This window comes from Sphaerodactylus townsendi, linkage group LG04 (genome assembly GCF_021028975.2).
Source record: "Sphaerodactylus townsendi isolate TG3544 linkage group LG04, MPM_Stown_v2.3, whole genome shotgun sequence".
NCBI lineage: Eukaryota > Metazoa > Chordata > Lepidosauria > Squamata > Sphaerodactylidae > Sphaerodactylus > Sphaerodactylus townsendi.
The window spans coordinates 26,386,498-26,410,231 of NC_059428.1; the positions used below are offsets into that span (position 1 = coordinate 26,386,498).

At 41.7% G+C, this 23,734-nt stretch overlaps 1 protein-coding gene across 1 annotated transcript in view; it reads left to right on the forward strand.

Annotated features, from left to right (window-relative positions):
* Nucleotides 1–22,826, forward strand: part of CUL5 (cullin 5) — a 36,678-nt gene extending 13,852 nt beyond the window's left edge. The window contains exons 5-19 of the mRNA XM_048493631.1: nucleotides 865–1,006; nucleotides 2,514–2,659; nucleotides 2,745–2,825; nucleotides 3,581–3,674; nucleotides 4,639–4,769; nucleotides 6,351–6,458; nucleotides 8,023–8,087; nucleotides 9,811–9,943; nucleotides 11,348–11,479; nucleotides 13,263–13,386; nucleotides 13,698–13,873; nucleotides 14,001–14,162; nucleotides 14,938–15,056; nucleotides 15,494–15,617; nucleotides 18,712–22,826. Of these exons, the coding sequence (XP_048349588.1) occupies nucleotides 865–1,006; nucleotides 2,514–2,659; nucleotides 2,745–2,825; nucleotides 3,581–3,674; nucleotides 4,639–4,769; nucleotides 6,351–6,458; nucleotides 8,023–8,087; nucleotides 9,811–9,943; nucleotides 11,348–11,479; nucleotides 13,263–13,386; nucleotides 13,698–13,873; nucleotides 14,001–14,162; nucleotides 14,938–15,056; nucleotides 15,494–15,617; nucleotides 18,712–18,906 (1,932 nt within the window). The 3' untranslated portion in view covers nucleotides 18,907–22,826. The remainder of the gene's footprint in view (nucleotides 1–864; nucleotides 1,007–2,513; nucleotides 2,660–2,744; nucleotides 2,826–3,580; nucleotides 3,675–4,638; nucleotides 4,770–6,350; nucleotides 6,459–8,022; nucleotides 8,088–9,810; nucleotides 9,944–11,347; nucleotides 11,480–13,262; nucleotides 13,387–13,697; nucleotides 13,874–14,000; nucleotides 14,163–14,937; nucleotides 15,057–15,493; nucleotides 15,618–18,711) is intronic.
* The last annotated feature ends 908 nt before the right edge of the window (nucleotides 22,827–23,734 follow it).

Sequence of the window (23,734 nt, forward strand, 5' to 3'; positions counted from 1 at the left end):
ATGTACTGTCATGCTGTATTGTGACCCTGTCCTGATGATATTCTAAAGGTCATGCTACCCCTCAGTCTAGTGAGACGTGGGCCCTGTGGAACTTGGAATGTTCCTCCAGGCCTATGGCTGAGGACCACAGTAGTCTGTACATCTAAGCTGGCCTCTCCTCTCTCTCCTTCCTGTCTCCGCCCCCACTTGCTCATTTTCCAGTCATACTTGAATAAAACTTTTTGGGGCACCAAAAGATAATGAAATGGATCTGTATGCTTTAATGGGAATCTGTTTTGTTCACTCCTAAGGATATTTTTATTGTGAATGTATAATGTTTTGATATAGAATTACTCGTTGTGGAAGTTGCCCTGAGCCCAACTCGGACAATGGCAAGGTATGAATTGAATAAAATAAAAAGTAAAGCTGATTCATACCCACAGCAACAAAGGAACTAAATTCTGCTGCAACCCAAGTGACACTGGCTGTGTACACATGGCATATCTAAGTGGGTATGAGCCAACACACACACACACACAGAGTGGAAGGGCAAGAAGGGGTGAGCTTGCTTTTGTGAGCTGGGTATGAACTGAGTGCTTAATAACCCTATTTGTTACCTTGTTAGCATACTTGACAGTTAGGGTGAAAAGACACCTTCAGTTTAGGGCAAATCTGATTGTTAAAAGGGAACTATAATATCAACCGAGGCATGAGTGGTCCTTGCAGGGACAGTCCATGCCGCTTTAAGAAGGGAGTGCAGTGTTATTTCAAAACTCACATTCTCTGCACCAAACAAATCCAAGAACTAGATCTCAATGCTTTGTCTTTAGAAAACCTTTACGTGACTTTTAATTTTTTTCCCTTTTCTCCTTATTGTATCTGTAGCTCATGTTAGATACGTGGAACGAGTCCATATTTTCAAATATAAAGACTCGCCTCCAAGACAGTGCCATGAAGCTGGTGCATGCTGAACGGCTGGGGGAAGCATTTGACTCTCAACTGGTCATTGGTGTTAGAGAATCTTATGGTATGTCTTGTTACTTCAGGCATAACTGCAACCTCCCGTGTGATGTAGTGGTTAGGAGCGGTGGATTCTAATCTGAAGAACTGAATTTGATTCCACCCTCCTCCACATGAGCGCCAGACACTAATCTGATGAACTGGGTTTGTTTTTCCACTCCTCTACAGGAAGCCTCTACAAGAAACCTTGGGCTAGTCACAGTTCTCTTTGAACTTTCTCAGCCCCACCTATCTCACATTGTGGCTGTTGTGGGGAGGGGAAGGGAATCATAGAGTTGGAAGAGACCACAAGGGCCATCAAGTCCAACCCCCTGCCATGCAGGAACACACAGTCAAAGCACTGCCAACATATGTCCATCCAGTCTCTCTTTAGAAACCTTCAAAGAAGGAGACTCCACCACTCCCTGAGGCAGTGAATTCCACTGCCAAACAGCCCTGACAGTCAGAAAGTTCTTCCAAATGTTTAGGAAGGTGATTGTAAGCTGCTTTGAGCCTCATTCCAGGAACGAAAAGTGAGGTATAAAGACCAACTCTTCTTCTTCTCTGTTCTAATTTACAAACTATCACAGATTGCCTCCAATTAGAAGGTGCTTTGAAAAAAGATGGTAAATGTTCAGAAAAAAATAATTTTATTGAACAGCTGGTGAAGTTTTTAGTGATGGCTGATAGCAATGCATTACTACAGGAAATTATGCTTTTGACAGTTATAGTGACTGACAGGTTCAGAGAACCGTCCCTTCCCTTCCCCCCCCCCCCCCGGCCACAAGCAGTTAACAAACTTGTAATCTTAAATCTGCACCTGTGTTTAAACTGCTTATGGGCTTTTCCTGCACTTGAAGCCTGTCCCTTAACTAGTTGGTCAAAAAGAGATTGCCTCAGACATTATCAGTATTGGTTTTTAAAATCTGTGAGTTGGATTCAAAGTGCTATGAGCAGAGCTCTGCAGATGGAACAGAACCTGCCATTCCCATAAAATGCTGCTCTTGGGAGTAGCATGTGGAGCAAATGGAGGTGCAGCTGGAGGGGGTAACAGGTGAAAATACCCCCTTTTTTGGCTGATGTGCCTTCCTTCATTGGAAGATGCCCTTTGCATCCATACCCATGCCAGTATCAAGCAGATGCCCCGAGATGCATTCTTGGGTGTGTGTGGGCGTGCGTGCGTGCGTGCGTGCGGGTGTGTGTGTGTGGGGGAATCATTTGAATCACTCTGCTCATAATTCAAAAGTCTCCTGAGGCATCACTCACTCTACACCATTTGACTTTGAAAAAGTCTGAACCCTCCCCTCCCCCCTTACATTTCTGTTAATTCAGAAATTATTTGTCAGACAAATTTATACGGACTGGTTACTGATATCCTCCTTATTCATTATTAAAATCTATATGGAAGGCTAGACTATGTTTCTGTATATGTGCGTTAGTACTGATATATAAATTGCTTTATTCAAGTGAAGAAAAGATGTTTCTTCATTAAAAAGTTCCAGATGAAATATCTAACTTTACATTTCTTTCTGCAGTTAATCTGTGTTCTAATCCTGAAGATAAGCTCCAGATTTATCGGGATAACTTTGAGAAAGCTTATCTTGATTCGACGGAGAGATTTTACAGGACTCAGGCCCCTTCCTATTTGCAACAAAATGGTGTACAGAACTATATGAAATATGTAAGTGAAAAAGGCATTAATTTGAAGACAGCTGGTTTGGTTAATGTCAGTACATTTCAGTGATGGTGCTTCTGCTTCTGCACAGGCAGATGCTAAATTAAAGGAAGAGGAGAAAAGAGCACTACGATATTTAGAAACCAGACGTGAATGTAACTCTGTAGAAGCGGTAAGTGCACACTGTATGTGAGTGTGTAGCAGAATCAAGTGTTGACTTTAATGCTGGGAAGGATTCACAAAATTTTATTAAACCAGAGCCCTTTTCCTACAGTCAAGTCTGTCATATCAATGCAGCCTCATATTCTGTCCAGCTACAATCTCGTACATCCAGGTATCCAGTTTCTGTATGCATTAGGGCCGAGTGCACGTAAAGAAGTAGATCTGACATCTGAATAATGGGCAGCCCCATCTAGTGCCACCCCGCCACTCCCATAGAGACTTCCGGGTGGTGTGGGGAAGCTTAAAACGGCTCCCCACTACCAGGAAGCCCTTATTGGGCAGAATAGACTTATGTCACATTTTGGGGGGCATAAGTCAGCTCTCCAGTCTGCTGGTGCAATGGAAAGAACAGCTTGAAGTGAGCCAACTAAATTCAGCTTCTCCCCTAGCCACACCCCCAGACCACTCCCCTCTACAGCGGCAGGAGCACAGAGATGCTGGCGCCATATAGAGTGCTGCGTATCAGTGTCGAGGAAGGCCACAGGGGGCACATGCTAGATGTTTTGCCCCTCCGCCAAGGCAAGAAATCCACTTGCACGGCTGCACATCACTTCCACAGGTGGATTTGCTCCACTCCCCTTGGATGGGGCCGTAAATGCCAACATACTGTGCATGGGAGAATCTTTTCTGTTTAAGAGACTTGTGCGGATGGGTTTGTAAAGCAACACTATCTGAAGTCTCCGAATGGTTCTTACTTCTTTTCAGCTTATGGAGTGCTGTGTGAATGCTCTGGTGACTTCTTTTAAAGAGACTATTTTAGCCGAATGCCAAGGCATGATCAAACGAAATGAAACAGAAAGTAAGTGCAACTTGAAATACATTTGAGAGTAAAATACATTTGAGACATACTTCTATTGGGTAAAAGTAGTGGACTAGAAAGAATGGGTGCTGTAAGCTACAGCTGAATAATTGCAAAGAAATTTGTATTCATTTTGTGGATCAGGTAGACAAGATAGCTTTAATGGTTTTGAAATGATGTTAATCCTGGCACAGTTTGAAAATTACATCTCTGCTCCTCATGTTCATTTGTGCTGCGCTTCATTCCGCTGCTGGTTTTTCTCCATCTTTTAATCTTCCATAAGAGAGTTGCAGTGTCACTTAGTTACCGCCACATTGAAATTGAGATAAAGTACATCGTTCTACCCTAGGAAGGGAATGAACTTATGCATTTTATTGGTGAACGATTTCACTAAAGATGAGGGATATTTAATTATGATTCATGTATAAGTCTCGGAAGGAACAAACTGGGGAAACCAAAACATTTTTTGTTGCCTCACTGCATGGAAAAGTTACGTAACTATTCCATACGGTAGATGAGAAATTATTAACCGTTTGAACAATTGGCTGTTAATTCCCGATACGAGACTTCCAGTTTTCAAAACAGAAAGTTGTACTCTTGAGCTTGGAAATTCAGAAGGCAGTCTGACCTTAAAACTATGCCTGCCTCCTTGTTCTATCAGCATTTGTTTGGATCTGGTCCAGTGCTGAATATAGCAAGACGCCAAACCACATGCAAGTCTGACTGTCATCTCTCACTATGGAAACATTGATTACTGAACATGGGAAACTGTGGAGAACTCCAGTGAAATCCTTTATACATAAATCCCAGTTTCTTTCCTGTTATTTTATCAACACTTTCCCCAGTAGCTTGCAGTGTGCACGTGTGAGTTGCACACGAAGTAGACAGCTGTTTGTACAATCCTCCCAGACTTCTTGCAGTGTACAGATTGACTCATTGTTCCTTCAATTTTTTGTATCTTCAGAATTGCATTTAATGTTTTCGTTGATGGATAAAGTTCCTAATGGAATAGAGCCCATGTTAAAAGATTTGGAAGAGCATATTGTTAGCGCTGGATTGGCAGATATGGTAGCAGCTGCTGAAACTATTACTACTGTAAGTGGGTATTTTTCTTGTCCCTTTCGTGTCTAAAAATCATGCCTTGCAAGGATATGTTTTAAGTTGCTGCAACGAATATGTGAATGTGGATTTAACAAAATCGACTTATTAGAATGCACAATAAAAAATATTACACGTTTGTTAAAATTAGGGGGTCTAGAAATGCATTTCAGTGAAGACCAGCAAGCTTTAAGTGAGTGACATAATTTAAGCAGTCACATCCCCTGACAGTTAACATCTGACTTCATGTAATTTGGGAAGACTAGCAGCAAGTCAACTACCTGGGTCTTGGTGAACTAGGTGGACTTGCCACTATGCATCCGCCATTCACTCTTAAACTAGTTATCATTCACACTAACACATTGTATACTGTGAGACTTTTCTCACAGAAATAGCAATTGCAGGCAGTAGAAGTAGGCTGCATGTATAAGAAAGGGCTCTACCTTCTTGAGATCTCTAAAATAATTTTCAGTGGGGGTACCTGGTGCATTTCTTCAGTCAGTAATGTGGGGTGGACCAAACCGGTGACCCCCACTGGACTGTCTGGTTTGATCTGTTAACTAGTACATTGTAGGGGTGAGCCCGCGAACCCAGCAGAACCAGAACGTAGAAAGAGCGCCTGGCATGCCGGTGCCGGCTACGGCCTTCTGGGCGCACTCGCTTCCCCAACCCCCGTTCCCCCATGAGTCACAGGTCAAGAGATGCCTGACTCACGGTCACCAGATGTCCCAGACAAAGGGACAAAGGGGCTCCTGCCCCCAGGTGTGGATTAGATCCAGACGCTGATGCTTTCTCCTGCACGTAGCAGCCCTATGAGATCATGCATCACATGATGGTCTCCCGCTCTCCTGCCTCCCGGTCCGCCCTCATTGCCCCCCCTCTTGTAAACCCTAATAAAAGGAGGCAGAGCCTAGCACACGGCAGAGTTGCCAGGATCACGGGATCCTGCGCTTCCTGCTACTGTCTCTCTCCACCAGATGGAATCTCCGCGTGTCGTCTCTTCCTTGGGGCCTCGTGGGCAAGACTACAGTACATTCCTTTTTAAAATTGGAGTTTGAAGCTGTTAGTAAACCGTGGTTTAAACAGAACTGCGATAGACATAAAGTCATGGTTATTGCTAGCACAAATGCAGTTATGCCTGACGAGAGAATGGAAAAAAATTGTTGAAGGAGGCAGGAAGTACGCATTGTGAATAAATGGTTCTGGAGCTGATTTCTGTTTTAACTAGGATTGATGGAAAACATGTGACATGTATGCGCCCAGCCACAGGAAGCACTTCTGAATAGGATGTTCTGTGCTCCCGGTCTTATCTCTTCTAAGTGGAATGGAGTTTCTAAGAAATGCACTTGGGAGAAGTCGGGGTTACATAATTGAAACAAGTCTGCTGTGTAACAAGTGATACAGTTTGTACTTGCAGTTGATGTGCCACGCTTTGAAGGGAGTTGGTTTAACATAAGCTGTGAGGAACAAGCAATTCATAGTTTGTCATCGCTACTGAATAACGATCACACGTGCTGTTTTCCCCCTTCACAGATTTTGGCTTTTTATTTCTTGCTGTTCTCTTTGTTTTACTATTAGGATTCTGAGAAGTACGTAGAACAATTGCTCACGTTATTTAATCGATTTAGCAAACTGGTAAAAGAAGCTTTTCAAGACGATCCAAGATTCCTTACTGCCAGAGATAAGGTACTCTGTTATAAATTCAGTTGACCTGTTGCTTATTCATATGGACAGTTAAATCTAGAAACTATTGCTTATGTTCATTTTCGTGGGTTCACTGGACAGGCCCACACTGGGTCTGTGCATGTATGCAGGCCAGTCACGGTGGAATAGAAAGCTTTTAGAAGCTCACTAGCTGACTAGAAATGCACTCACTCCTCAGCACCAAAGGTGGGAAAGGGTCCTATCACATCTGCTCGTAGGTTGGGGGATTGACAGGCTCTTTGATGGGTTCCCCCCTACTAAGTTCCAGAAAGACAAGGTTGCCCTTTGCCCAAGTACTGATCAACAAAGATGGTCTTGGTTTTCCACCTGAGAGAGGGCATTGTCTTACCTGCCTTTTTTGCTTCCCTGTCCTCTCCTGCGGAGGTTGCCATGCACTCTTTAGACATCCACAGGGCTTCGTTGTTTTACATATATAGAACCACTTCTTTTCTTAAAGATCACAATTTGTTTATTTGTTTTATTGCTCCTCAGAAATGACAAAAAGTATCCCATTAGACATTGTCAAAATGCTTACCAAGGGTATTACAAAAGCATATGATCTGGCTAAGGTCTCCTGCTCCTTAGCGGTGCATGCCCACTCCACCAGAGCTTCCAGCAAAATTTACAATTAAAATATAAATATAGCATTTAAAATCCCAGTTAATAAACTCAATTGTGCCTTAAACAACAAAGGGGAACAATCAGAGAGGAAATGAGAAAGCTCATTAAACTCTGATTGGAAAGAAAAACGAAGAACAATAATACAACAATAATAAATAGGGGAAAGAAGGGAGAGGGGGAGGGGAGGCCAGCAGGATGAAAATTGTCACTGCCCTCAACCATTGGCCTGGCAGAACATCTCAGTCTTCCAGGCCTTGTGGAATTACATCAGGTCACTTGAAAGAGAAGCTGAAACTGAGAAGGTTCTGGCTTTGACTGAGGACAGCCAAATAGGTAATAGTTCCATTAACTTAGTTGGAAACATCTCCAATAGTCAGAGACTTTACTGATGGTCCTTTGCATCCTTTGGAATTTTGACACAGGGAGGCAAAACCAACCACAAGACATCAGGAACATTACTAGCTACTGAAAGTCATCTGTGGAGTTGTGAAGCTACTTAAATAAACTCAGAATGTTGCTGCTTGTTGGGACTTATTGCTGTCTGGTCATGTTTGTTCAGAGTGACTTGACTTTCTCTGCTCTGTGGGCTTCCAAACTGCTTCCCTATGCTCTTCCTCATTGGATGAATTGTTGATCATCGTGTTTTGTGAACCTGACAAAACATGGTTGGTTTCCAACTGGAGTTCGCAGTATTTTTGCCAAGGGGGCGCCATAGGGACAGATTGTGGAGCATATCATCTAGGTTGCTAAATCATGGTCCAATTTGACATCTAAACCAGGATACTGAGAATGGTGAGGGATGTATATATAAATATATAAATATGATAATAAATAAATAATAAATAAATAAAATGTGAAATTATTGTTTTAGAGTTTTTTCTTGAATTAATATTGTTGAGTGACTGGTTTCATTTGTTTTTGCTAGGCATATAAAGCTGTTGTAAATGATGCTACAATATTTAAACTTGAATTACCATTGAAACAAAAGGGGTGAGTAACTTTGATCCTGCTTTGAATCAAGTAGCCTTCAGTTTGAAATTGTTATCACAAGTTTCGTTCTTTGCATGAATAGTTAGCTCTTTTCATACTTCCTAAGTGTTTGCTTGCATTTTTGTCTTTTGCTTTTGAATCTCAGAGATGTATACAACAGCCCAATATTTAAATGAACACAATGAACTCTAAAACATTACTGCTATGTTGACTTCATACCTAGCTGTCAAAAAAAGTTTTCCTCTCTTCAAGAGAATCGGGGTTTCTTATGTATGTGAGGAAAGGTTGTTCTACACATGCTGCTGTTGCTTGAACTTGGAACACAGATGTTCATAATTAAGAGGGTCAGTTTATGGAAGATACTGTTATCCCTTCCACATTTCTGGGGTTAGGAGCGTGCCCCCTGCCCGCCCGCCCCCCCCCCCCCGGATTTGGAAATTCGCATCACATTTTTTGCCCTCCCTTCGTACCAGAGAATAAGGCTGAATATTTTTGGGGTTTTTTTAACTTTTAAAAAGGAATTTGTATATATTTATGGTATTAAAAGATAAAATATACTGATATTATACAATACTAAACATATCTTTTATGCATTTCTGAGTTTATAAACCTTGTCGTCTGCAGCTTCCACAAAACACCCCAAAACTCCCATTTAATTTCGTATGCCGACGCACGATATATCAAAACCACGGGGGGGGGGGGGGGGGGTTGTGACATGAAAGGGATAAATGTACTTCTAAATGTTTGTAAAACTGGAGCTGGTGCTATCCAGTATAAACCCAGTGCCCATGAAGCTAGTGGGGTTGTTTGAAAAATAACAAAATACTAAAAGATATGAATTAAAATTCAGTATTAAATACCCAGCACAAAAATACAGATGATAAAAACAGACCACTGGCTGTTAAATGTCCAGATTTAAAAAATCAGCCCCTTAATTAAAAGCCTGGGTGAATAGCAACCAGGTGAACCTCAAGGGGAGGACATTATATAAACAAGGTGCCCCCACTGAAGGACAGTTGCCCGTCTTCAGTTGCCCTGACTCCAGTGATAGTTCAGCTGATCTACATGGAGGAAAATTTCAGGTTCAGTCCCCAGCATCTCCACTTAAAAGGATTGAGTAGTAGGTATTGTGGAAAACCTCTGCCTGAGACCCTGAGGATCTGCTTCCAATCAGAGTAGACATTATTGATTTTGATTGTCCATTGATATAATCCAGTTTAAGGCTGTGTTGCATCACATGCTTGCAACGAGAACATTTCTGAATCCTTAATTTAATCTGTCCTAATCTAGGAGCTGAATCAAACCACCTTATCTTGCGACCCTTTTGTTCCGTAGCCTTTCTGTTTCAGCCCTTGCTTGTTCATCTAGCAGTGGGCTAGATGCTTAAAGCACATACAGCTTATACAGATTGCACTGTTGGAAAATTGGTGTTTCTTTACCCATCCTGCAAGCATTCATATTTCCTGTGCGGTTCTACTTGTTTTCCCTAGCCTTCTGAGTACAGTTTATCTTATAGTTTGGTCTTATTTGCGTTAATGGATTAGGAAAACACGGTTCCCTCAGACGTAGCATATAGAATTTATAAAAGTGTTGGCACTATTATTATGGCGCTATTCAAGAGGAATTAAATTGCCCTTCATTGGTTAGTCGTAACCTGTTATTTGCACAATGCAGGAAAGTAACATGGATAATTTTGTGACCAGTGCTCCTCATGTTCTATTAGGGTTGGGTTGAAAACACAGCCAGAGTCCAAGTGCCCGGAGCTACTCGCTAATTACTGTGATATGTTGTTAAGGAAAACACCGCTAAGCAAAAAACTGACCTCTGAAGAAATTGAAGCGAAGCTGAAGGAAGTGGTATGTTCAGACGGTTTTTTATGACCTTTAAATTGGAGAGAAATAAATTTTATGGTTGTGATTGCCCCCTTTAAATATCTCACTTAATTTAGTTCACTTAATTTAGTTGTTGACCAGGGAGTTATGTTGTGTTTGACTGATAAAACTGATAGCCACCAGGTTAGCTCAATGTCTTTTTATTTCAAAAAATTGACTTTCTGACAGGTACTCATTGACTGAATGGCGATTACTGCTTTGTATTATCAGTGTTTAGCCCTTTCTCATTCTTCTGGAATATTCATAAACAGACCCATATATCCACAGTTAAGGGCAAAGTGTTGCAAGTCATGTTTTAGTATACCCAGCTTGACTAACTTTCTTCTGGTCTCCAGTATTCTGTTCTTTCAAAAGATATTTGAGAATGTGGTGGCTACATTCCTGGATTCATGGTTGTTTCAATTCATTTCATTTTGTTTTGTAACATAGTCTATTTTAGTCACCCTGGTGATTTATAATCTGAGATTGCAAATGCCTCAGCAGACCAGGTCCTCGGGGGGAGCAGCAGCAGCAGCAACAGAAGGCCATTGCTTTCACATCCTGCATGTGAGCTCCCAAAGGCACCTGGTGTGCCACTGCGAGTAGCAGAGTGCTGGACTAGATGGACTCTGGTCTGATACAGCAAGACTCTTCTTTATGTTCTTATGTCATGAGATCAAACTTGGTATCCTTCTAGACTGACTGGCCAAGTTAGATTTGAGGTTGACCATGGTATTGTGGCAGGTGTCAAGTCGTAAACTCATTAGTTAATTTTGCCTGATAGCTTTGTGATTTACCTCTTCAAGTGTTTTTAAAAAACACTTTACACTGATTTGATGGCATTGGGGCTCAGTGGAAGATATGCTTTCTGCCTGGTTGCTGTGTTTGATTTGATTTTTGTTTGTATGATGCTGACCTGACTTTTTAAAAATATTGTTGTAAGACACCCCTAGGGATCATATGGGATGGAAGGATGGGAAATATGTTTAAATACATATTGTGGTGTTTAATCACTGTATATTTTAATTGTTCTTGTTGCGTGCCACTTAAGGGGGCTCGTTTTTTTGTTGTTAAAAAACAAAATGGAAGTTGAACAACATATTCCATGCCAGCATCTACTTGTTACTTTTTGTGTGTTTTACTGGGTTAAAAAATAGACTGATCAAAAGGAGAAAAGCAGGAAATTTGAATTCAAAGTAAAGCTGTGCAGTGTGTTCCTCAGTGATGAATGGCAAGAGACTTGTGATGATGTGTGTAGCATGTTGATAGGGTGTACCTAATGACAACAAAATAGAATTTGGGACTAAAATTTTAGTATTTCCCAGTTGTCTATAGTGACAACATGAGCTAACTACGGGTAGTGAAAGTCGCTTAATTTTTTTTATACAGCTGTTGGTGCTTAAGTATGTACAGAACAAAGATGTTTTCATGAGATACCACAAAGCACACTTAACGAGGCGTCTCATATTGGATATATCAGCAGATAGTGAAATAGAAGAGAACATGGTGGAATGGCTGAGAGTAAGTATTATCGAATCCTATTCGTCCCTCCCTCAAAATTTTTTATTGAATTAAAATAGTAATATCTGTCATTTTTCTTCTAATAGTAAGTAGAGCAAAATAATACGTAGAAGAAATAGAATCATAGAGTTGGTGGACGAGACCACACGAACTTGATGGCTCTTGTGGTCTTTTCCAACTCTATGATTCTAAGTAGTTAATACCATATGCTTCTCTGCCAGGGAGGGAAGAGGAAGGCTGCAGCTTTACTCTACTCACCCCTGCTATAGGGTAGGGTAGTCCAGCTTTCTGTGCTTGCAAGAGGCATGCTGGTTCTGGGACCAGCGGCCAAAGGGCAAGGGCACAAGGGTACCTCCCATTGGGGTGCCTGTTTGAGGGACTAGTAGAAGTGGCGCAGGCCCTTTTAAAAAATTGGGTTGAGGGGTGGGGTAGGGTAGTGTGGGTGATCTCATGGTTAAACATGAGTTGGGAGGTGTGTTTTCTGCTTAGCATTTGGTGCAGAGGGGAGACCACCTGATCTACCGCTCTCACTGCTGCAGCTAGGCGTGATGGTCGATTTTGGTGGTGCACAGGACTGGTGTGGGAGGACAGCCTTTTGAGAATGTAATCCTGAATGGGAGACAGGAGAGCAGTTCGCTAGCCTCCTCTTTTCGAGTGGAAGATGAAAGGCCCAACCTGCCTGCCAGCTACTGTGGTTTGAGGTGGTGTCTAATCTGGGGGCTTATAGGGGTTGGTTGATTGGGGGCATGTAGCTGGGTGGGGAGGAAGAAATGGGCCAGGGCGGGTCTATTCCAGGGCTGACAGGCAGGAGGATCTATGGCAGGGGTAGGGAACCTGCGGCTCTCCAGTTGTTCAGGAACTACAATTCCCATCAGCCCCTACCAGCATGGCCAGAGGTCTATTCCAGAGACTGACAGGCAGGAGGATCTATATAGCAGGGAGTAGGGAGACTCTTTGGCTCTCTCCAGTTGTTCAGGAACTACAATTCCCATCAGCCCCTACCAGCATGGCCAATTGGCCATGCTGACAGAGGCTGATGGGAATTGTAGTTCCTGAACATCTGGAGAGCCGCTGGTTCCCTACCCCTGATCTATGGCATTGGGGCACAGGGAGGTAGGTTGCAGAGAAGGGGTCCTAGATGTTGGTATGCTATCACCCCTTCTTCTCTGCCCCCAACCTTGAAAGAGCAGGAGTGCATTTCGTACAGTCTGTTTGCCTGGTGCTGCTGCTTGTGAATGCCAGGTTGGTTCAAAATAAGTCTGTCCTCATCTGGGACTTGGTGCTGAGTAGGGGGGGGGGGGGGGGCTGGTGTGCATCACATAGACCTCAGTGGGCAAGCTTTGGGGCCCGGTGCTTACCTAGCTCTGTCCTCTGGCACCTATCACCAGCCTAGATTTGACTGTCACCTGTTTTTGTAGTTATATTGTGGACAACATTGAAATTGTCAGGTCTATTGGATAGGTGTGCAGTGTGAGAATCAAACTTCGGGTGTTGCAAAGTGGAATGGCTACTAAGGCATACACATCTTTATTTGTTTTGGATACTGTGCATTGCCTGGGGAGATAAATCAGTAGCGGTACTGACAACTACCTGTACTCTCAGGATCCTTTTACATCCCATTGCAAAAGTCAAAGGTGGTTGTTGTAAAGTAAACTTAGTTGTTATGTTAACATTTAACTACCCTTCATGCTTTTGTGTTTATTGCTTATATATAAAAGGCAGAGCTTTCTATGTAATAAAAGCTTAGGATCCTGATAAGCATATTTAACATTTCTATATACAGGAAGTCGGAATGCCAGCAGATTATGTGAATAAACTGGCAAGAATGTTCCAAGATATCAAAGTATCTGAAGATTTGAACCAGGCCTTCAAAGAAATGCACAAAAATAATAAATTGGCCTTACCAGGTACTTCCTCTCATGTTTATATAGAGACAACTTGTTTCGGTACTGAACTGCATGAAATTAGAGTGTGTCTCCTTGTCAGAGGCCCCTTCCGCACATGCAGAATAATGCACTTTTAATCCACTTTCACAATTGTTTGCAAGTGGATTTTGCTATTTCGCACAGTCAAATCCAGCTTCAAAGTGCATTGAAAGTGGATTGAAAGTGCATTGTGCTGCATGTGTGGAAGGGGCCAGAGCTAATTTCCCCCCCCCCCCCCCCGCTGGTTATGTGTTGCAGTCCAATTCTAAGCGCTCCAGTATTGTTTTTTACAGCTGATTCTGTGAATATAAAAATTTTGAATGCCGGCGCTTGGTCCAGGAGCTCTGAAAAGGTGTTTGTATCACTGCCGACAGAACTCGAAGATCTCATCCCTGAGGTAGAAGAGTTCTATAAAAAGAACCACAGTGGCAGGAAGCTTCACTGGCATCACCTGATGTCCAACGGAATTGTACGTTGCTATGCTTGGGGCAGCCGCTTCTCTTTGATATTGATTTAAAATACGTACTTGCTCTTGATGAACTGGGAATATTTGCAGTCAGTACAGCTGATGCTCTGTGTTTGGTCCCATGAAACAGATAACATTTAAGAACGAAGTTGGTCAGTATGACTTGGAGGTGACCACATTTCAGCTGGCTGTGCTTTTTGCGTGGAACCAAAGACCCCGAGAGAAGATCAGCTTTGAAAATCTTAAACTGGCGACAGAACTCCCCGATGCTGAGCTTAGGAGAACGTTATGGGTATGGCCCCACTTATTAAAACCAGTTTATTGGTTATGGGATTCTGGGAGCATCGTGTAAGTATTGGATGAAGGTTTTCAGAGCAAAGTGTGGAATGGTTTAGTGGTCAGGATGTAGAACTAGAATCTGAGAGACTCAGATTCAGCTCTACATAACTTCACTAGGTGAACTTTGGCCAGTCTCTCTCCCCCTCTCCATCCTACCTCAAGGGATGATGTTGTGGGGAGAAAATGTAGAGCTGGATAGCCTAATGTAATCTAGTTTGGGTCGTCATTGGCAGCGGGGGGAAGTAGAGTATAAAGATGTAAATTAAAAAAAAATCCTTTGCCACTATCTTAAGAATAATTTTGAGATACAGCACACAAAGGGGGAGCATCAAGATACTAGAGCCGTGGTGGCGAACCTTTGGCACTCCAGATGTTATGGACTACAATTGGCCATGCTGGCAGGGGCTGATGGGAATTGTAGTCCATAACATCTGGAGTGCCAAAGGTTCGCCACCACTGTACTAGAGCAATATACTTACTGGGGAATTGCACAAAGGTTTTCTCAGTTGTGAAGTATGCCAGAACAGTTTGCCTACTTTGATCAAATTTCATATTGTCCTTTTGTAGTTTAGCGAAACAGTTAGTGACTTTTCACAAGGCTTTGATCCAGATAGCTTATTTTTTGTTTAGGGAAACTCGTCATTTCTTAAGTGCTTCAAAATACTTGGAATATTTTTAAATTTAAAAAACTAAAAAATGAATTGTTGCCCTGTTGTTTTTCTTAACAGTCTCTTGTAGCATTTCCAAAGTTGAAACGGCAGGTTTTGTCATATGAACCTCAAGTCAATTCACCCAAAGACTTTACAGAAGGAACTCTCTTCTCAGTGAACCAAGAGTTCAGTTTAATGTAAGATGTATTTATTTTATTCACTATTGTTATTTATAGTCAGGGCATATTGCACAGTGTACGTTGATCCAATCAGTAGAATGAGGCATCTACTAAGCAAGGCTTTTTTCCTGAATATTTCTTAGAAAACAGGTTTTAAAATTTAATGGAGCAGCTATTTCTAGAATTTATCTCTTGAGTTCCATTGAATCATGGCAAAATTTAAAATGCAGCACCCCTGCATTTTGTGATTGACAGCAGCCTTCTGTTATGGTTGGGAGTAGGGTTAGAGTTAGGGTTAGGAGTTATAGTTGGGAGTAAAAGGCTCTGGGCGCAAGATCTGGAGAATAGCTTTGCCTGAGATCCTGGAAAGGCTGAATATGTTAAGGGAGCCTCTTATATCCTGAATTGCGGGGTGTTTGTCATCTTTTGCTTCATCTCCCCTTTGCTTCTTTCAGAAAAAACGCTAAAGTTCAAAAAAGAGGTAAGATAAACCTAATTGGTAGACTGCAACTAACTACAGAGAGAATGCGAGAAGAGGAAAACGAAGGGATAGTTCAGCTAAGAATATTACGAACCCAGGTAGGTTAGCTCTGCTGTTGAACTCGCTGACTGGCTTTCCAATTCCTAACCACTGTTTCACTTTACGATGCATTTTTAAATTAGCAGAACGTGATCTTTTGGTATGCTGTTAAAAAAAGTTTGGGATTGCCTCAGCAGTTGATGGTTAGGCCGCCTCCCCCACCATTTGTCAGTATATCTAGTTAGAGAAAGAATAGGACAACTGACAATATAGGAATGTGGAAAGGCATATTTAATTATCTCTCTGTGCTCAAAAGAGCTTGATAGTGCGGAAAACTAAGAATCTGTTTTGTTCTATAGTGATGTGAAGGTTAGATGGGCAGATTCACTAGGGATTCCTGTGTATTTCAGTACTAGTAGAACATCAAGGGACTAATGTTGCAGTTCTAAACAGAGCTACCCCTTTCCGAGTCCACTGAAGTCATTGGACTTGCTAGGGTGTAACTCTGAGCTCCTTGAGTTATGACCAGGGCCATTTCTGCAAGAGCACCAAACCATGCATGCTCTCAGATAGCAAAATTGATCACAGACTTCAGCTTCCTAAGAATATTTGCTTTTATTTTAACGAAACCCCAATTTCTAGCCCTCATGATTGAAAGTATGAGTGTGTGTGTGTGTATGTGCTGGAATTGTAGAAGTTAGGATTGTAGCTGAGTAAGATTTATCAGTGGTTTAAAGCAAAGCTTCAGATTTCTTGATCCTCCTTTCCCTAGTGTACCTGAATAAGTTATGCAAAAACTGCAAAACAAGAAATTATGCCATTTGCATGATTTACCCAAGTAATAGAATTTTGATCATTTGGGTGCAGCTTCTTCTTTTGAGCATTCTATATTTACAGCCCCGATTGGTATTCGGGAGAACTTGTACAAGAAGGGAAAGTGTAGTTCAGTGTCTGAGTGTATGCTGAAGGCCCCAAGCTTGATGTTAGTTGTCAACTCTTGAACAGGAACTCCAGTAGCAGGGGCCTGGAAATCCTGTCCCTCAAACCTTTGAGAGCCATTTGTCTGTTGAAGTAAAGAGGACTAGGATAGGTGGCTCTGTAGACTGACTCAGAATAAAACATCGTGACACGTTGTAGGAAAACAAACTCAAAACAGCACAGTAAAGTGGGTGCAATGGCAGGGACGTTAAACTGACATGTTGTCTATCAACCGTTCTCCATTGCCTACAAAAGGAGCATAGCTAGCTGCTTTTCCATGCAGCTGTCCTGCTTTACTTTTTTGGCAGGAGTGGCGAAGGATGGGGACAGCGAACTTCATAACTATATTTTGCTTGGTTTGGCCTGTCTGGTGTCGACCAAAGCCCAGGCCTTTCCCATCATGGCTCCTGTTCTGTGGATTGAGCTCTCTGAAGAGAAGAGGGGAGCACCTCCTAGGACTTAGGTGTTAAACTTACAGCCCTCCAGATGTTATGAACTACAGTTCCCATCATCCCCTACCAGCATGATGCTGGCAGGAAATGATGGGGACTGTAGTCCATAACATCTGGAGGGTCGTGAGTTTGAAACCTGTGTCCTAGGAGAACTTCAGTCTTTAGCTGGAAATGGATTTTAACTATTCTTATAAGCTGCCTAGAAGCGTGAGGAAAGGAGGGGTGGGAATGCTTTAATAAATGTGACAGTAATAGCATTTAGTCCTGTGGTGCTATATTGACACTGCAAGCCAATTCATACGTTCAACTTCTCAGTACTGAAATGTGTCGTGAGCCTTAGGAATTGGAAGCCTGCCTACCCCATGCTTATGCGTATGTGTGATTTGCTTGATTTTATATGCTGCTTTTCAGCCTTAACGTTGTCCTTCAAGGAGAGGGCAACTCCAGTTCTCTCCTCTTTGATCTGAAGCCCCTGATCCAGGTGCTATCATTCATACAAGGAACGTACATGTTCGGAGCACTATACATGCTCTATAATGCACGGAAGCTAGCAGCCGGAGTGAATGTCTGAACCGGTGCTGTGATCATAATGGGTCCCAGCGAGGGAAGAATCGGAGACTCATAGAGTTGGAAGAGACCACCTGGGCTGTCGAGCCCAAGCCAGGCTTATGTACCTTTTGCATGAATCCAAATAAGCTTGTTCTCAGTATCTTCTACCAGAGTGTGATTCTAACTTGTGCTGCCTGCGTATTCAGGCTACATACACTGACATCATATAAACTTAGGTTAGCTGCTTACATTAAACAAATATATATATACATCCTTTGTAAAATTGTATGTGTGCAGCTTTCTAAAATCAACAGCTTTCTTGGTAAAAGAATCATCAGATTTGGAATACTTTTCACTTACAAACATGGCAGCAGTTTCTTCTATGCTGGTGGGTAATACAGTGTTTCCCTGAAAATAAGACAGGGTCTTATATTAATTTTTTGCTCCAAAAGATGCTTTAGGGCTTATTTTCAGAGGATGTCTTATTTTTTCCCCCGTCACGTGACCAGATCAGCTGGGCCGGGGGATCTGTAACGAGGGCTTATTTTTGGAGTCGGGCTTATATTTAAGACATCCTCCAAAAATCCAAAAAAGTCATTCTGGGGCTTATTTTGGGGGTAGGTCTTATTTTGGGGGAAACAGGGTAGCAGGTCTAAGGGCTTCCTCCCACACATGGGTTCCAGGCACAGCACGTCCAGTAACTTTGCAGAAACCCCCTGGCCTTTCTGTCAGCTGTGTGGTAGCTGATGGTGTAATTAAAGCAGCCCATGTGGCTAAAGGCAGCTGGCCTGAACTTGGCCCTCCTTAACAAGCTGTGGGTTAGATCCTGAGCACCGCACCATCCTGAAGTCTGTGGAGTAGGCCTTCCTGGTCTCTCTCATCCGGTAGCTGTGTGAAATTCTGACCCTGGTGAATTCACTGACCCTTAGCAGCGAAGTGGGGGAGGACTCGAGGTAGGAAAGGATAATCTGAGGAAATCCCCTCTCTTCCTCTGCCGGTGGAAATTCCATCCTGCTGACCTTGCGATGCACTCTGTTTTTCAAGCACTGCTGCTCTGCACTTGTGAAGCTGACTCCACAGTTTCTCTGCCATCTGGTTAACTGGATGTAGCTTTGCCGGACTCGACCAACATATATCAAAAGCATCTTTCCCCCCCTCTCTTGTCGTTGCTTAGGAGGCTATCATCCAAATAATGAAAATGAGGAAGAAAATTACTAACGCTCAGCTTCAGACTGAACTGGTAGAGATATTAAAAAACATGTTCTTGCCGCAGAAGAAAATGATAAAAGAGCAAATTGAGTGGCTTATAGAACACAAATATATCAGAAGAGATGAATCAGATATCAACACTTTTATATACATGGCATAGTGCGGAGGCTGACTGGAAGATGCCAGGAGGAAAACGCGCGTTGAAGGTGGCTCGGGCAGACAACTACCGGAGAAGGGACTCAGCGGGAGGAGGACTCGTTTGACTTTGCATTACATATTCAAATCCCTGCCTTGCCTTACCAGAGAGAACTTTTTTGATTTGCCAACTGTTTTTTTTCAGCTAGCATGATGGCGTTCCCTTCACGTTGCACACATTTTTAACAGCATGCTGGGGTTTTTTTGTGGGGAATTTTACATTCACGGAGAGTCTGTGGTGAGCTGTTTTTTTTTTTTAAGAAAAAAAAAGATTTGATTTACTCCCACTTGGAAAAAGAAAGGACAGATTTTGGGGGAGGGGGGGTTAGGTAAATAATACTTGCACAAGGAAAAAGGTCTTCAAATATCCATGCACTGAGGAACTTCTGTTAGTTTTCACTTTTTTAAGAAAAGCAAACAGGACTAGATGTAGCACTTCACAGTTTGTGTTTTGAATCTGCCGCTGAAGCATACTGTTCTCCTTTGATCCCTTTTGATGTATAAGGTTTGGACAGCACACGCACCTCATAGCTGAAGGTCTGTATTTATCCTGTATTTGGCTCAGCCGAGGGCTTCGGGAGAACACACTCGGATTTGGATACTGAGACGTGTGGGTGTTCAACAGGATAGATCCACTTCGTCAGTTTTCTTTTCAAAACTGCGGGTGAACACTTGATTTGTTTATATGGACAGATTGGTTTCAGTCCCCCCCCCTTCTTCTTCTTCTTCTTTTTTTTAAAAAAGAAGGGTTGCTTTCTCTTCAATATGATTTCACCTTTTAAAAAGCTGTGTTTCATGAATTGGTCTGTTGATGGTGAAACGAAACGAAATATTAAGTGTATTTCTTTGTACATTTAATATTTGTATTCACTGTGTTGATATGCTTGTATAAATCTGAATGCATTAAAAAAAATAGCCGATACACAAGTTACCCCTCCCCCCCCCCCAAATAGAAATTAACTTTTTGACAATCCCTCTATTTCTTCTTGGATTATTTATTTTGAAAATATCTTAGGGTTACTTTTAAAAATACAATTCCATTCTGAAAAATGATGGCGTGGACAGAGACAACTCTTTAGCCTGGTAGGTAGGTCTGCTTTGTATGCTTTATAAATATATATATATATTTTAATACCCACCACCACTTTCCTACTTTTTATGCTGACATTGTAGAACAATTTAAAAAGTCCTGTCGACTCTGTTGAACACGGCTGCTGCCAGCCCGTTCCTTTCAGTGGAATCTCTAGGAGTCCTCCTTCGGATTCTTCCTCTGTACTTCCATTACAAAAACCGCATCCAACTTTTAAAAGCAAAGCAACTGTGAAATGTACAGTAAGGCTTTACAGAGAACAAGCAGATGGCTGCATTACGAATGAAAGAAAAACGTGAATGTCTCTTTAAATCAGTTCTAAGTACATTGCTCGCTGTCTTCAGCTGCTTTGAAATGCCTGCCATTGCTTTGTAATTTTTGGGGGGGGCCTTGGTACATAAAAGGCAACACAATCGAGTGGAAAAAATGCAGCTTTTATGGTGCCCTGCTTTTCCTTTTGCACATTAGAAAACAGCTTTGCAATCCTCCCTTGGAAATTTTAGAACCTCAGATGCTCACTCTCATCCTGGTTAGTTTGTCTTGACCTCTAGGGATTGGTGGTGATGTTTAATAATCTTGACTTTTGTGCTTATTTGGGTAAGGAGAGAGGCTATCACACGGTATGTGGGCTCAGATAGTTTTATCGCAGCTGTTGTATTCCATGACCTTTGGGTTCAGCAATATCTGTTGACACAGAGGGGTTCGTATCTGAATCTCTGTCCTGAAGCAAGCTCCAAAGTACAAAATGGGCGTGGGGGCATGGGGACAGATTGCGAATTCTTTCAGATGCCATTGAAAACCAAATCTATGTAAAGGCAGGTGAATAAAAGCGTGTACTGATCTAAAATACCTTGCATTCAATTTCAGAGTTAAGACAGTGTTGTTGGGAAAAATTGTGAATGAGAAAGTGATTTCGTGTACCTGCCAGTCACAGGCTGAACTTGTTGAAGAAAGAAACCTGTAGTCGGAAGTTCACTTAGCTTCAGTGCAGTGAGAAAAGATACAGATGTGTACAGATGCTTCTCCTATGCATTTTGATTGGATGCTTTTGTATTAGAAGGGCCTCTTTTGATTCTGCTTTGGAGGAGCGGGCATGACATGTTAACTATCAAACCGGCTAAAATCCCTGTTTTGTTTTGTTGGGGGTTTTTTTTTAAGTTTGACAACATGTTTAAAAATAATTTCATTTCAGTCCTTGGAAGTCCAAATATTTGCGGAGACTTGAATTAGTGGCTGGGGTCTAAATGGTGTTTAGACTTCAATTTGTGCCCTGGGTCTCACTGCAAAACCTTTTTCTCCCATCTTTACTCCTCCCCTCCCCAAAAAAGCCATTCCTGGAGATTGTGGGAGGGATCTCCAGAGCAGTGTCCAATACCACAAAAGCAGCTGTACTTGGAAGTGAAAATTGCTATCTTCTCTCTCCCTGGGTGGAGGTGACGAAGCACTTTAGGTGTGTGCATGGAACTTTTGGGGGCTTGCCAATGAGTAATTTTTGAAAGGAACTCTGTCTTGTGCATTCACACTGAACATTGAGTGGTTGTCTTGTCCATAATTTTAATGTACGGAAGAACTGTACATTGATCAATGTGTCTAAGGCAAGGGGAAATTAGAATGGACTGTGTGCCTATAACGGTACCATTTTTCTTCATTTTTGTGTATGTTTGAACAAGATGTCATGTAGAACACAATTTGAAAAATCACACCAGCAGTTTTTTTTAACAGGTGCAGAATCACATTTAGCATTCCTTGTCAGGACAGTTTTTTTCACCAAGATGCCCTTAAGGCTAAAGTTATCAGGAGTAGGACAGCTTGGTTTGTTGTTTTGGGGGTGGGATTCTTTTGCAGGAAGATGAAAGCATTCAAATCTGAAAAATGGAATTATCCTCCATCACAATATGGAAACATGGCACTTTTAAATATGACTTTTAGCTTTGGATATCTTTCTCCGAAGACTTAGCATAAAGAGGGTGCTGCTCTTGAACAAACATTTTTTTAAAAATGTTGCTGCAAAGCGCTGCTATTGTGGTTGGTATTAAATAAAACAAAACTCTAGATGTGAAAAATAATGTAGGTTGCGTTAATTTTAAGCATAGTTCTAAAAACTTTCTCCCAGCAAATGAGATTCAGATTTAATAATTTTGAAGTCTTCCACATTTTCCCTTTACCTCTCTGATTTCCCTGGTTTTCCGTCTACTCATTTGTTTAACCCCGTTGTTCTTGTTGGAATAGAATGTAGTTAAATTATGTTTTAGTAGTGGCTCTCCTCCCTCCTTTCCCCCTCCAACGATGTCATATGGCCTAAGAAGTCAATCGTTTTGAATTTATTTACATTGTGATATTTGTTGTGAAAGATAAAAATTTTTAACAAATACCGCCAAATAAAAAATATTTGATAATTTCATGGAAAGATTTGGTATCTTAAGCACGAAACTATTTTCTATTTTCACGGAACTGGCTGGGATGCTACCTTTGTAAATTTGAGGTCCTATTTGTGAAATAAATACACGAGAGCTTTCCTGTTAATAGACTCTATGTAGCCTGGAGTGCAGTGCAAACTTGAGTTCCTAGGTTGTAATATCTATCTACATACGGTTATTTACATTTTTTTGAATGTGTGCCACTACAAGCTGAGATAAAATGCTGTACAATTTTGACTGGTAGCAGTTTTTTCTTGTATGGCAGTCTGGCTGAACTATTTTGATGTAATGCTTAATTTTTTGAATTTTATTTTTTAAGTTGTATAATTTATTTTCTTGCAAAATGTAATATAAAATATTATAAAAAAATCAAAAACATTGTGTCCTCTCCGGAGCCTTTCCTGAACAAGAATTAAATGCATCTGCTAAACACAGTTCATGAAAATAGGAAAACCTAGACCTAGAGATGCCAGCCACAGATGCGAGCGAAACGTTAGGAACAAGATCTACCAGACCACGGCCACACAGCCCAGAAAACACACAACAACCACCAGAGTGGAGTCTTCCACACTCCAGTTCTAGTTTGCTGGTTTGACTTCTAGTAGCTTAGGAGTTTTGTGCTCTCCTGCTTTAAAAACAATTTAGTAGGACCTTGAAAAGCAATGTAACAGGGATGCATATTTAGATATGTATTTGCATCATTATCAGCTACATGTGTAGTGTGTGCTTCATTTATAACCATAAGTGATGTAAAAATATGAAATGTAATGGTCGCTTGTCAGCTACTGAGGATTGTCATGATGTATGCCAAGGAAAAACTGGAAAAGGAACATTTTCTGCGCATAATCCCTAAATTCTCACCTGATTTTTTAATGTGTCCCGATGTATAATTATGATAGCAAAAGCCACTGAGGAGCCTGCAGGAATCAATCCATTTATCCATGTCCCTGTCAACTTCTTTCCCCAGTTCCAACTTAAAAGCAGTAGTTGATCCGCACGCCAGAATCTGGACCAGAACAGGAAAGTTCACTTCCTCCGGAAGTTCACGGAATTGCAAAATTGCAATACCTTATTTCCAAAAGTTGTTGGCAATTTCCCATCATCTTGATATTTTTCTCTGCATTGCATGTGTAGTCCACAGGAAAGTTCATAGTTTTAAATATTTGATTGGATTAATGTACACGAAAGTATAAACGATCATACACAAAGCAAGTACCAGCCACATAACAATAGGATGTAGTTGGGCTGCACCAAATCTACTCTTTTTCATCTTTAAATGCATGATC